General features: G+C 41.3%; 1 protein-coding gene across 1 annotated transcript in view; it reads left to right on the top strand.

The window, feature by feature from the left end:
• GOLGA5 (golgin A5) overlaps window positions 1-14,050 on the top strand; it is a 43,819-nt gene that overhangs the window by 15,744 nt on the left and 14,025 nt on the right. Inside the window, exons 7-9 of the mRNA XM_019518639.1 lie at window positions 1,605-1,775; window positions 6,644-6,772; window positions 13,013-13,111. Of these exons, the coding sequence (XP_019374184.1) occupies window positions 1,605-1,775; window positions 6,644-6,772; window positions 13,013-13,111 (399 nt within the window). The remainder of the gene's footprint in view (window positions 1-1,604; window positions 1,776-6,643; window positions 6,773-13,012; window positions 13,112-14,050) is intronic.

Raw genomic sequence — 14,050 nt, 5'->3', positions numbered from 1 at the left:
ACATATCCTTTGAATTCTTTACTGTACGTTTTTAGCGGTATGGTAGATCTGAAAATACAACTTCATAATTTGACAACAGAATTTCATGTAGAGAGTTAAGCAATTGTCATGGAAATTCAAACCTTAATTTTAAAATAATTTCTGTGTGGGCAGACCACAGTTCTTATGAAGAATAATACTAAGTCACAGGGACTCTGCAGCTGTAAGGATCCACCCACAGTGATAAAATTGCTGGCTCAGCTCTAAATATGCAACAGTGGGTGTATGTTATGTTATAAATGCAAACAAATTCCATTTAAAAGTTTGGTGGTAACAGGATTAAGTTTCCCCATAGAAGAGCTCTCTCTTTTTGTACATCTTATTAGGTAAAGGATATCACCTCTGGTTGTATTTGAGAGACCTTTTTTTCCCCTTTGCCTTTGTATGTGTTCAAGAAATGAAATTTACTGCTGAGTTCATTCCTTGGATGATATACAGTTAAGTTTTCTAGCAAAATTTTTGGAAATTCAGTTGAGTTGGATACAATCTTAACTCCTACTTTTCAGTAGACATGGCAGTATAGGATTCGAAAATTAGAAACTATTTCATGGATACAGATCTCTTCTACTTTATTACACCAAACACACATGCTTTTGGCATGTGCCTACTGTGGATTACAGGGAAAAAGTATTTGGATGAAAAATGGAGAGCTTATGACCTTCAGCAGCAAGTCTGTATTACAGGGAAAAATGGTGGATCCGGCTGGCATCTGGACTCAATTTCCAGCAGCCCCTGCCCATGTGGCTGGTTTCCATAGAGATTGTAGCAACCATGAAGCTTGGACAGCATGGGGCCTGAGTTTCCATGAAGACTGGCCCCAGCAACACTGGCAGGGTGCACAGAAGTGTGGAGAGCTGTGCTGGGGCTGGGATCTTGCAGCAGTGACAGTGTGATCCAGAGCCAGGACAGCTGTGATCCACTGCCTGCATGCCCCTACCTGGATCCTGCTGTCACCGCTGCCAGATCCTGGTCCCAGAGGAAGTTTCTGTCCTGCCTTGCACCCAGCTTGGCTGCACACTGTTACAGCTCCACCACTCCTGCAGTCTCTGTGGAAACTGGCCACAGCAATACAGGCTGAGGCTGCTGGGAAATGGAGTCCACTGTGGAAGTGATCCAGCCCATAGACTGGACTTTGCCCACCCCTGGTGTATTACTTGGAATACTAGTCCATGAATTGGGCTGGACAGGGGGAAACACAGGGCCCCAGGGCATGATCCCAGTGGGCAAGGGTGGCTCAGGCTCCAGGGCCTGATCCTGGTGGATGGGGACCAGCACAAAGCCATTCATCGATGATCTGTGGGACCAAACGATTGAGCACCACTTGAATAGATCATCATAATGGACCCTTTTGGCCTTAAAATCCATGAGGTCCTTGTTAATTCTAACATTGGAACTAAAGAAATAAATTTTAATTCTAGTTTTGCTCCAGGATTCTAGAGCCAAGTCTTGATCACACATTTAAGTATGGACCGCTCATCCTCAATGAGAGTTAAGCTGCTTGTTTAAATGTTGAATTACATATTTAATATTTATCAGTTAATACACAAATCTGTTTAATCCTGTAGTCAAAAGAAAAGTTGATAAACAGCCTGAAGGAAGGCTCTGGTATTGAAGGTCTGGATAGCCATACTGCAAGCACCATGGAGCTAGAAGAACTGAGACATGAAAGAGACACACAGAAGGAGGAAATACAAAAGCTAAAGGGGCAGATGCAGCTTCTGAGAACAGAGCTACAGGTACTTTTTATTGCACACAGTATCCTTATGTTTCACTGAAAATATCTGGGGCTTTAGATGCCTACCTACCACTTGTAGTGTTACCGCTACAAAGATACTCAAGACTGCTTTGTAGCCATTTGGGGTTGAAACTGCTATTGAGTTGGATTCAGTATTGATTTACTAATGATGGGTAGGAAAAGGTTTCTCTTGGGGTGAGTAGTGCTTCTTTGATACTAGGGGTGTTGGTTGTAGCCGTGTTGGTCTCTATGGACATAGGCAGACAAGGTTCTTTGGGTAAATAGGATATCTTTTATTAGACCAACTAAATAGTTGGAAAAATTGTTCTTTGCAAGCTTTTGAGAACAAACACCCTTTTTGAGGCACAGAGAGAGTCTGCTCTTGTTTTGTTTTCTTAGAGAGTCTGCTCTTGTTTTGTTTTCTTAGAGAGTCTGCTCTTGTTTTGTTTTCTTAGAGAGTCTGCTCTTGTTTTGTTTTCTTAGAGAGTCTGCTCTTGTTTTGTTTTCTTAGAGAGTCTGCTCTTGTTTTGTTTTCTTAGAGAGTCTGCTCTTGTTTTGTTTTCTTAGAGAGTCTGCTCTTGTTTTGTTTTCTTAGAGAGTCTGCTCTTGTTTTGTTTTCTTAGAGAGTCTGCTCTTGTTTTGTTTTCTTAGAGAGTCTGCTCTTGTTTTGTTTTCTTAGAGAGTCTGCTCTTGTTTTGTTTTCTTAGAGAGTCTGCTCTTGTTTTGTTTTCTTAGAGAGTCTGCTCTTGTTTTGTTTTCTTAGAGAGTCTGCTCTTGTTTTGTTTTCTTAGAGAGTCTGCTCTTGTTTTGTTTTCTTAGAGAGTCTGCTCTTGTTTTGTTTTCTTAGAGAGTCTGCTCTTGTTTTGTTTTCTTAGAGAGTCTGCTCTTGTTTTGTTTTCTTAGAGAGTCTGCTCTTGTTTTGTTTTCTTAGAGAGTCTGCTCTTGTTTTGTTTTCTTAGAGAGTCTGCTCTTGTTTTGTTTTCTTAGAGAGTCTGCTCTTGTTTTGTTTTCTTAGAGAGTCTGCTCTTGTTTTGTTTTCTTAGAGAGTCTGCTCTTGTTTTGTTTTCTTAGAGAGTCTGCTCTTGTTTTGTTTTCTTAGAGAGTCTGCTCTTGTTTTGTTTTCTTAGAGAGTCTGCTCTTGTTTTGTTTTCTTAGAGAGTCTGCTCTTGTTTTGTTTTCTTAGAGAGTCTGCTCTTGTTTTGTTTTCTTAGAGAGTCTGCTCTTGTTTTGTTTTCTTGGATGAAATAGAAGCCAATATGCAAAATGCAGTTCTGTGAAAACGCAAATGTGTGGCAGTGAGGATCTGAGGCCATGGGAGATGATGGGTGTAAGACAGGTAGGTGGGGGGCGGGGAGATGGAATGTAGCTGGTAAGTTACCTGGGGTTATCGAATGGCAGATAGGTGCCATAAATCCAGTGTCTATATTTAGTCCATGATTTTTTGTATCCAGTAGACTTATAAAGCGAAGTTCATAGGCTCATCTGCAAAAGGTGTTTTGTAAATTCACTTTGAGGATTAGAACTGTGAAAGAAATCAAACTTCCCATTGTGGTTGAATCAGAACTGACAGAGCCAGCTTTTCTTTGTTTAGGACTATACTGTGATTACAGGGAGGATTTTATACAGCAAGGGGAATCGCCCACTTGTCTGTTTCAAAGGAATCCTCTTCCTCTCTAAGTTTTTTCAAGCATTTTTATACTTAAGACAGATAAAGAGAAAAGGAAAAAAATACGACCTTGGAGAAACTAAAACAAGTTTACTTAATTGAACATCTGTGCACAGGGTAATAGGACATGCAGGATTTGTTATCTCAAAACACGTAACTGAAATAAGCAGTATCAGCACTTCTGGTCTCTGTCTGTTTTTCTAGTTAAGTAGGCCAGAAGCCCAACTAAATTTACTCCTACATTACTCAGATTGGAGAGAGAGTGGTTGTCTTGTGTGAGAAGCGTGTACCCACAGGGAATTAGATTTTCAGTGTGTGTTCATTTTGGTAACAGTTGTTTTTTGGTTTCTCCTATATATTTTCCATCAAGGCATTTAGTGCACTGGATGAGATTCAGGAATGGTGATGGTTCTGTTGTGGGGTGTAGTTATTGTGGGAGTGGTGGAGATATGTTGGCAGGCTTTACATTTCTTGTCTCAGCATGGTCTGGATGCATTTGGTGTGTTTTGGGCCAGAGGAAGTTTGCTTCTGGTGATTCGGTTGGCAAGGTTCTGTGCTTGTTTAAAGGCTAGGATGGGTTGTTCTGGGAAGAAGTTCCAGAGAGGGATGGTATGTTATACTAATGGTGTGCAATTCATGGGGATTTTGTTTTTGTACTGGAGCAATTCTTCACATGGTATCCAGGTGGCTCTTTCAAAAGTGCAATGTATCTCTCCGGAGGAGTGTTTTTGTTCAGTGAAATCCCTTTTGAGATTTGTGAGGTGATGATCACAGGTGTTCTCCTTGGTGCAGATTTGGTGGTTTTGGAGGGCTTAGCTGTATATTACAGCTTTCTTGGTGTGTTTAGGGTGGTTGCTGGTTCTGTGCAGATATGTATGTTGGTCCACAGGTTTCTTGTATGTGGTGGTTTTATATTTTACCATTCTGGATATTGATCATAGTATCTAAAAAGGAAATGTTGGTGCTGGAGTATTCAAGAGATCTGATGGAAGGGTGATGATTATTGAATTTGTGATGGAATCGGTTAGCAATGGCAGATTTTTTCAGTCCAAATGATGATGTCATCTATATATCTTAAGTATAGCATGGGTTTGATGGTGCAGTTCTTGAGAAATTAGTTCTTCTTCCAAGTGGCCATAAAAAGGTTGGCAATTGTGGGGCCATTTTGCTGCCCATAGCTATGCCCTATGGTCTGAAGGATGTGTTGGTTATTAAAAGTGAAGCTGTTGTGTGTGAGGATGAAGCATATAAGTTCAGTAATAACTTTAGGTCTGTACTCCGAGTCGTAATCTTGCTCTTGTAGATATGTAAGGCAGGCTTAGATGCCATCCTGGTGTTGGACGTTGGTATATAAGCTGATAACATCCATGATAAATGGGAGGGTATTGCTGAGAAGGTGGCCTCTGTTTTAAGTTTTTGTAGAAAGTCTGTTGTGCCTTGGACAAATATCCATCTTTGGGTTACAAGAGGTTTTAGGATGGATTCGATGAAACCTGGTAGTTCCTCAGTTAGGGTTCCATGGCTGGATATTATACGTCTTCCTGGGTTCCCTTGTTTGTGGACTTTAGAAAGCATGTAAAAAAAGTCCCTGGGTTGGGTAGTAGAGGGATCAAGTTCTGTAGCTTTTTCATGTAGTGCAGATGGAAATTAATTTGGTGGTGGTTTTGAGTTTTAGGCTGAAAAAGTGCATTGGATCTTCCTCTCGTTTTTCATAGTAGGTGGTGTCGGAGAGCTGTCTGTAGGCTTCTTTTATGTAGATTTCATGATTAAGGATAACTATAGCTCTTCTTTTTATCTGCTGGTTTTGTTACTATCTGGTGGTTGGATCTTAGAAATTCTATGGCCCTTGTCTCTGAGACTGAGGTTATTATGGTGGCGTTTGATTATTTCATTGTTCAATCTTTCCTTGAAGCAGTCAATATAGTGGTCAAGAGGTTTGAATTTCATCTACTGTGAGGTGTCCAAGCTGATGGTTTGTTTGGTTTTTTTGTTTGGTTTTTTTTTTTTGGGGGGGGGGGGGGGGTTAATCTTTTCCTTAATGTTGTCAAAGGATGAAGTGTTGTTGGAAGTCTCTTCATTTTGGTTGTGGTAATATTCCTTTAAGAAGATTTCTAATGCTTGCGTCTCAAGTTCTCCACATTGAAGTATATAATTGTGGGGGGGAGGGTTTTGGAGGGAAATTAAGACCTTTAGAGAAGACTGGTTTTTTTTGTTTGTTTGGGTTTTGGTAAGTGTGTGAGTGGAGAGATTGATATTATTTGAGGGTTGATTGGTTCTTCCAGTTTCATTGAGTAATTGAGTACGAGGTTGGTATGTTGTAAGGTATTGATGTTGTTTCTCAGATGGTTGTTTTACAGCTAGGAAACTTGTTTCTGTAGCCATTGGTTCCATTTCTTCTTTTTATATTGGATGAATATTGTAAGATATCTTTAGTAGTCTCTTTGTATAATACATGGGAAGATATCTGGATTTCTCTCAAGTTGTTGCAGCATGTATTGATTTCCTTCTTGAGTTGACCTCTTTTGGAGTAGGTTGTGAAGGAGATAATTTCTAAGTTCTTTCTGAAGTTCCCTTGCATAGTTGTGAAGTATACTCGGAGTTGTGTAGTAGTCGGCGGATTGTAGATGTTCAGTCTGCTGGGAATGATACTGTGTTTCTGGCATATGCTTAGAAAATATATGTTTGATGTTGAGTTTGGTTTCTTTGATCTATGCTTTCTTTTTCCCATTCTCCCTGACTAACCTATGCATCTGGAGTAAGGTGTGGAAAGGAGCCACTGGGGTGTCTTGCTACTATTTTCTCCTTTAAAATGAGAGGTATTTCTTTCCAAAATCACCACAAGTACTCCTTTGCAGAAGAGGACATAAGTGCTTGCTTTTATTTTTTCCAGAATTTCATGGTGGGGCCCCTGATCTTTGAAGTGACTCCCAGTCTCTACGTAGCCCCTGCTGCCTTTATCCCTTCTTCCTGCAATTATGTCCAACTCTGTTTCCTAGGGTTCAGCTGTAGATGAAAGACAGGAGATAGTTGGCCATTTTTGAGAAAAAATGATCCTTTGTCCACATGATCCTGCTTCTGCTGTAATGTGCAAAAATTAAACTACATTTTGAGTTCTGCCCTGCAGAAATGAGTTTTGATTTTACTTCTAAGGATTACTTCATGGCTTGATGTTATTGGAATAAAAGTGTTTATATTATTTCTAGGATATGGAGACTCAGCAGGTAAATGAAGCTGAATCAGCAAGGGAGCAGCTTCAGGACTTACAAGAGCAAATAGCAACACACAAAATTGCCAAGCAAGAAGTGGAGGCTGAACTGGAACGGCAAAAGCAGGTAAACAGGAGGCCTGGTATAACTTTAGCTCTGGAAACTGTTTTGGCTCTAGAATTGGAAGATTTATGACTTTAATTCAAATCTGTCAAATTGCCCTGAGTTGGTATTTTGACCTTTTTCCAATCTTAAACTTCCTTGTGCAAAGAAGTTTTTGTTTACAAGCTTTCAGATGCATCATAAATTTTGATAATCTATGTATCATATCTACTTGAAGAAGTAATTTGTGATTTTAAGATGCATGTTGTTGTTACTATGGGTCACTTTAAACCCAGTGACTTCAGTAGGAGTGTTTGCCATTTTTTGCAAGGGTAGAATTGGGTATTGAGTAAAGTATTGCCACCTCTGTAGTCTGTTCTGCACAAATAAATAGTATCTCATTGAAGTCCATGGGGCTGTGCAAGATTCTTGATATGAGGGATTATAGGACTGCAGTTTGTGTGAGCATGTTGCCCTTTAACTGATAAGGATACTACTGTAAATGGTTGCTATCAGTGCACCCTCTCAATTACTTTTTTATAGCCATAAGACAGGGCTGCACTCCTGATTCCTAAAATGTGCTTTATTATGCAGAAGGGTCTTGCCTTGTCATACTAGAAGTTTACAGTTCTGGTCCTATTATAAGGCAGGCAAGGTTCTTTGAGTAGATGTGTTATCATTTATTAGACTGAGTAGTTGGAAAAAAGTTTTTGGCAGGCTTTTGGGCACAGTCACCCTTCAGGCATAGGGAGAAGTCTGCTGGTGTTTGTGTACTCTCTTGGGTCAAATAGAAACTTAAGTCAGTATGTAAAATGCAGGTCTGTGAAAGTGCAGATGTGTGGCAGGGAAGATCAGATCCATCCAGGAAAACACCCAACAAGAGCAGACTCTCTCTATGCCTGAAGAAGGGTGTTTGTTCTCAAAAGCTTGCCAATAACTTTTTTCAACTACTCAGTTGGTCTAATAAAAGATAACACATCTACTCAAAGAACCTTGCTTGCTTATGTCCTTAGACCAACACAGCTACAACCAAAAACCAAGCAACATGGTCCTATTTTAAGACATAAGGCTGATTTTGATCTTTTTAACTCCAAAAATTAGAGATTCTCATACATTCATTCAAATAACATCTCCTTGAAAAGTAGAATGTGTTCTGAAAATGTGATTTAATTATGTACTTTTGAAAGTAGGCTTTGAGATTGTGTGCAAACATTTCAGAAGAAGACACTTTAATGTTTGTGTACCTCTGGGTACCTATTGGCACTGCCTAATGAAATGAAAGTAGATTTTGTCAGGTTGCCACAGGGACAATTTCCAAGGGCAAGAGAAGCAAAGTCTTTAATACATTGCTATTGTTTGCAGGACATGGTGCCATTCTTTGCAAAGCCACTGTGAGGGAGGGGAGGGGGAAGAATTTGTATTCTGTGTTCCTTGCCACTGTCTCCCTGCCTTAAGAAGAATGGGCCTGGCCTCATTTTGCAACCAGGGAAGTAGTTTGACTTATTAAAGTTTACATGGGATGTTGGCAGTAGAACTGTGGCCGCCCACAACCCTTGCCGCTGATTGGCTGCAAGGGTCGTATGATGGACAGCCCTCACCGCCAATTGATGGCAAGGGGTGGGGCCAAATGATGGATAGCCCTGGCAGCCAATCAGTGGTGAGGGTTGGGGCCACCAGGGTCCCTTGGCCAATCAGAGGTATGTTGCAGGAGGGTGGAGCTAAGTTCCACCCATGAAAATGTCTGCCAGCCCCACTGTCTGCCCATGAAATCGCAGCAACTGCTTTGTCTTTGGTAGATCTCCCCTACCTATAACTATAGTCTCTAGTGGCAATTTACCTCTCTTTTCTGGTTGTCAGAGTGAAGTTACTCATTGTACACAATGTTAGGGAAAAGAATCCTAAAAGACACACACACTACATTGCCTACGTAAGTGAACAAGACGGTGATCTTCTTGAGATCATTTCATCATAGCACAGTAGTCTTAGTTCTAATTAAACTCTTTATTGATGTGTAAATTCAATTTTAAACATGCAGCAAAACTCTTTTGCAAAGAAAGCAAAAACTGTGCATTTCTGACAATACACAATGCCTGAGATGCAGTTCTCTGTGTAAATATATAAGGATTACAAACTGTGAAAATTAGTTTCTTTAAAAACGGGATATTGAAAGAGAGATTAATTTTAATGCATTCAAATCTTCCGTTATTAAAGGCTATGAGCCAAGATTTTTGTGTAGCAATCAAACACTTTCATCATGTGAGCAGTGCAACACTTGCATGTTTTCCAGGGCAGTTTTTATTGATAATATACAGTAGTTTAAAATCATTATAATAAACCTTTTCCAAAATATATGGCTGCCACCTAGTATTGATATATTTTGATTCATTATTCACACTGCTACTCTGGAGTTTATGCACAGAGAAATAGTGCAATGCATCATTTCTCCATTGTATTTTGTGGAGTTGTGCCAGAAGACTTTTTAAAAAGCCTGGCTAATCACAGGTTTGGGGGGGGGGTTTAAGTGTAAATGTTTCAGGAGTGTCCCACATGCACCTGCTACAAAAGATTTATATTGTGTGTATGGACAGACGAACAAATTACAGCAACTTGGAATGGGGCAGGGACGTACTATGCATCACCTGCTCCCTGGTAGATGCCCATGTACCTACTCGCCCAGTGGTAAGTAAAGCCAAACCAAGGCAGCTTAGGCCTAAATGAAATGGTGTCTTATCCTTTCTTGTTATAAGGTTTATAAAGTAGTCTGGTCAGAATGGCAGTATGTCTGGCATGTAGGCAAATCATAGGATATGGGAACAGAACTTCAGTACCTGGTTGCCCCTTTCAGTTGAGTTAATTTAAATGAAACTGAGCAAGGTGTTGTATCCCTGTAAGGTGTTGGCGGGTCTGGAGCTGGACAGGCCTGATCAAAGGCAATGTCCCTTTTTAGAGCAGCAGTGTTTAGGCTTAGGGATTATTAGCAAATGGTCCTGGAAAGAGTCAGGGTGGTTCCTAAAAGATTGGAAAATCCCATGTAAGTGGTGTTGAAAGCAGAATGTATCATTTGATATGTTCTGGAGTACGGTAGAGGTGGAAATCTTTGCAAAGGATCTTTACTGGGGGAGCACTGGGTTTACATTTGGAATTTGGATTGAATAGTTTTGTGTTCAAGGGTATAACAAGTGGGCATCCCGGGGCCAGTCGTGTTGCTGGCCCGCTCTCTTGTCTTATGGCTAACCGCTCTCCTGCCACACCTTTGAAACTAATTAGAAGTTAAGAAAGTGGGAGGCTACCCATTTAATTACCCTGATGCTAAGGGCCTATACACAGCTCCAGACCTTCCCTTATACTATGTCCCATGCCTTGCAGCTAGCATCCATGGCCTAACACTTGGCCTAAATTTACTTTTGCCTGTCACCCAACCTACAGTCCCACGCCCCATGCTAGGGTTCTCATTCCTGTGCCCTCACTCCAGTGCCTTACATAGGGACTCTCATTTCCATGCCCTCACATGAGCTCGTAATCCTTGTGCCCTCACATTGGGACTCTCAATCCCTGTGTGCTTGCACTATGCTCTCAGTTGCACCCACTTGGGGCTCCAAGCCCCTCCCTTTTTCCTTGGGCTCCCTGCCTGACTTGGTACCCTCTTGGTTCCTTTACACCCCATAATGGGGCCTCAATCCCCTACCCAACACTGGGCCTCAGTCCCCCTGCCCCAGAAGCTTCACACCCAGCTCCCTTTGAACCTCAAGCCACACCATGGACCTGGGCCCTGTCTTGGGTTTCTTCACATGACCTGGACCCTGCATCAAGCTCTGCACAGTAAACCTGGGCCTTTGCTTTGTTCTCAGGTTGTGCTTCTGTAGCCTTTCCCCTCCACAGGGTCACCGACAAAGCAGCAGGGGCTGAGGTTTTCTGGTGCCCCATACTTGCCCTTCACCGGGGAGGCCCAGGTATGGCATTTCCTGAAGACTGCCCTGCCGCAGGCAGCCCCACCACACCATCCAGCCCCAGCAGGGTGTAGTTTTAGGTCATGCCTCAGGACCAGGAGCCTCCACCATCCCTATAGCTCCTGCTCTGTACCACCAAGATGTTACATGAGCAGCAGCTCCAGCCAGGTGGCGGTTTTTCTCCTAGCTGCTCACAGCAAACTGCTGGCTCCACTGCTTAGGGCCTGTTCTTAACCCAGACAGCTAGGCCTTGTTCCCAGTCAGGCAGTTCCCTTCTGGTCATGCACCTAATTGGGAGTGCAGCTACCTACAGGCTTCTCTGCTGCTTCCCTGTGCCCTTTTTAGTGACAAGCACTGTCATCAAGGGATAAACCCTTGAAAGACTTGGGAATGGCATTAGTCATCCTTGGGCTGGGGAGACAGGCTGGCAATCTTACAATATTCTAATGGCTCTTAAAATCAAAGAAGTAAAACATTTAAATTGGATAGTACAGAATTTTTAAATAGTACAATTAGGGCAGGACACAGCCTGGCTGGACTGGGCTGTCCGTGTGGGGGGCTGCAATGCGACTGGTCTGGCTTGGCAGTATGTATCCAGGATGTGGCTGCAGGTGCCAAGATGGGGCAGGGCCGTAAGTCAATGTGGGGCAGACAGAGCCCACACAGCGCCCCCAGCCTGCAGTCCTGGCTCGGGTGACAAGGCACCATGCTCACCAGTGCATCCTGATAGCTGCTCCGGCCCTGCCTGCTGCCACACACTTCACCCTGCGGCTGCCAGAAGCAGGGCCAGATGGGACAGGGCAGCACAGACACAGAGCCCCAACCCCATGGCTACAAGGTTTCTGGCAGTCTGGGACTTTCTGCTTAAATTTTCTCCAATGGCCAGGACACTGAGACAACCTATACAATCCGGAACTGTCCCTGCCAATCCAGGACATATGGTCACCCTGTACGTGGTTAATCACTGCTTCTATTAAGTTTTATCAGTCAGTTGAAAACAGACCATCCTCTTATATCTTACTAGGGATTTCTGTTATAAACAAGTAGCCATGCAAGAGAATAAATAATGGAGAAAGTTGGAGAATTCACAATACCTGCTGGGTACAACTTATCCTATAGGATTATGTGTCCTTTCAGAAATTACATTTTAATTGGATGTTAACATCTTGAGCTAATTAAAAGGCAAAAGTTCCAAGCCTGCTTTTGATGGATGGCTGATGTTTGTTGTATCAAAGCCAGATGGTAGGGTGTATTCTGTTACCTATGTCCCTTGAGAGAGTGCACCTCTACCTGCCCTCAATCTCAGCTCTATATCTAGACTAGTAAAAGTGGAGCTAAAAGAGGGAACTTATTCTATACATTTAGCAAACTTTAGGTTAATTTTCAGGGGCATAATATGAGTTGTTGTAAACAAATGTAGTTTTAGGGTGGCTTTATTACATATTGACATGAATAACTACAGCTTTGTTATATCCAAGGGTTATTTCTTTAATGTATTTAGCTTCAGAAATCAAATTGGCAAAAACCAAAACTAATCAGCTATTTATTTTATGTTGTTGATCTGATAATTGGAAAGAAGTGTTGCAGTGTCCTGTTGCTCTAACAGTAGATAACTGAAGTTACACAAAGATATAACAAAGCATAATATAGTAAACATCTTGGATCTTTGTCTGGGTATTCAAAAGCTTGTATATACTAAATCAAAACATTAACAGGAGTTGTGCTAAATTTTGCCACTCAGTGAGAGTGCTCCATCTATGCTGTATCTTTAGACTAGACTAAGTTTTTCAGGACAAGTGTCTTTGGTGTTCATTGAAAGCATTATATGCTTTTATATACATGGCTTCTAGGTTGTTCTAAAATTTATTTCAGTAGAGACCCTTAAGGTTTTTTCTCGGATTCAGGCCAATGCATTTCATTTTTCCTTCCTTATCTATTTGCAGGGAACCATAGTTAACAACCCTTGTGGTTAGGCAATAAAATAAAGAAAGACCAACAGAATGTGAAGGAAAGTAGATAGAGTAGTAGATGAAACTTGGTCGACTCTAGATTGTAATTTGCCTTAAGGCTATCTGCATTGTAAAAGCCTGGTAATCTTGTAGGTACAGGTTCCACTCCACTTTGGTCAGTCTTCCCAAGCAGTGTATTTCCACCCCTTTAAATTTAAAAAATGCAGAGATTAAACTTTGAGTATTTACTACTTTGCAGAAGTACAGCTCTAGTATAAAGTCCCTAAGCAGCTAATATGTCTTCCTAAACTTTCCAGAGGGCATGTATAAACATTTTATTTTGTAACTGGCTGTGGTTCATTTTATAGGAGCTCCATTACACTGAGGAAGAGCTGTATCGGACAAAAAATACTTTACAAAGCAGAATAAAAGACAGAGAGGAAGAAATTCAGAAACTGAGAAACCAGGTACCTTATTTGCATTCAGTAATATTTATCTTGCGTTATGAAAAAGGTGCAAGAGCCCCAGGCTGCATTCTTTGTTTTATGCTGTCGAGTATTAAAATGAAATGTTCAGATCACATTTTTTTGGACATCCAGTAATGGTTTACAGCATGACATTCTGCTTTTAGAAACTGTATAATGTAAAGAAAACTAACTTTTTGAAGTAAGTAGCAAAAGCAAATGCAAATTCAAAATAGTAGTTTCCCTTCAGAGACAGAAACCTGCATTGCCTTACGTGCATCCTTATAGGATCTGGTGATTCGAAAACCACGTGCTTTCATTATCATATGAAATGCCAAGAAGGGTGTTGCTCACTTGAATAGATATTATGGATTTCTGAAATTGATCCTGTTACTATAACATCTGTTTCATTTCATGCAAATTGTCTTTGAGGCAACCTAACTCAAGATTGACTGACATGTAGAGATGAACAAATGCTCATGTTTTTTATGTGCTGGAATTATTTGTTTGTGTCCCAGTAGCACTTGGTTTTCCAACATACAAAATTTGCTTCAGAATGTGTGTTGTGTCCATTTGAATTGAACAGTTGCTGGAGTATTGTTGTTCAGTGCCCCTGACTTGTACTTGCAGCATCTTATTGGCTGTGGTCCCTGATTACTCTATTATCTTATTGTAAATGCTTTGTTACTAGGGGTGTGCAAAGCAGGCTGTATTCAATTCTAATTTGGATTTGGCCTGATTCGGGGGACAATGATTTGATTAACTGATTCAGATCACTGCCCCAATTTGATACGGCTCAGTCTGAATCTGAAGATTTGATTGATTCGGAAAATCAGCAATTCGGCCCTGGACACAGCTTTATATGTTTTTTCTACATACTTCAAAGTACCATGTGCGGCTCATGAATGCTGAAATGGTGGAGCAGATGGAGTGCCCCCTGGG

The sequence above is a fragment of the Gavialis gangeticus genome, unplaced genomic scaffold, assembly GCF_001723915.1.
Source record: "Gavialis gangeticus isolate Ggan-Ray unplaced genomic scaffold, GavGan_comp1, whole genome shotgun sequence".
NCBI lineage: Eukaryota > Metazoa > Chordata > Crocodylia > Gavialidae > Gavialis > Gavialis gangeticus.
Note: the sequence above shows the minus strand (reverse complement) of the source record. Positions and strands in the feature narration are given on the sequence as shown.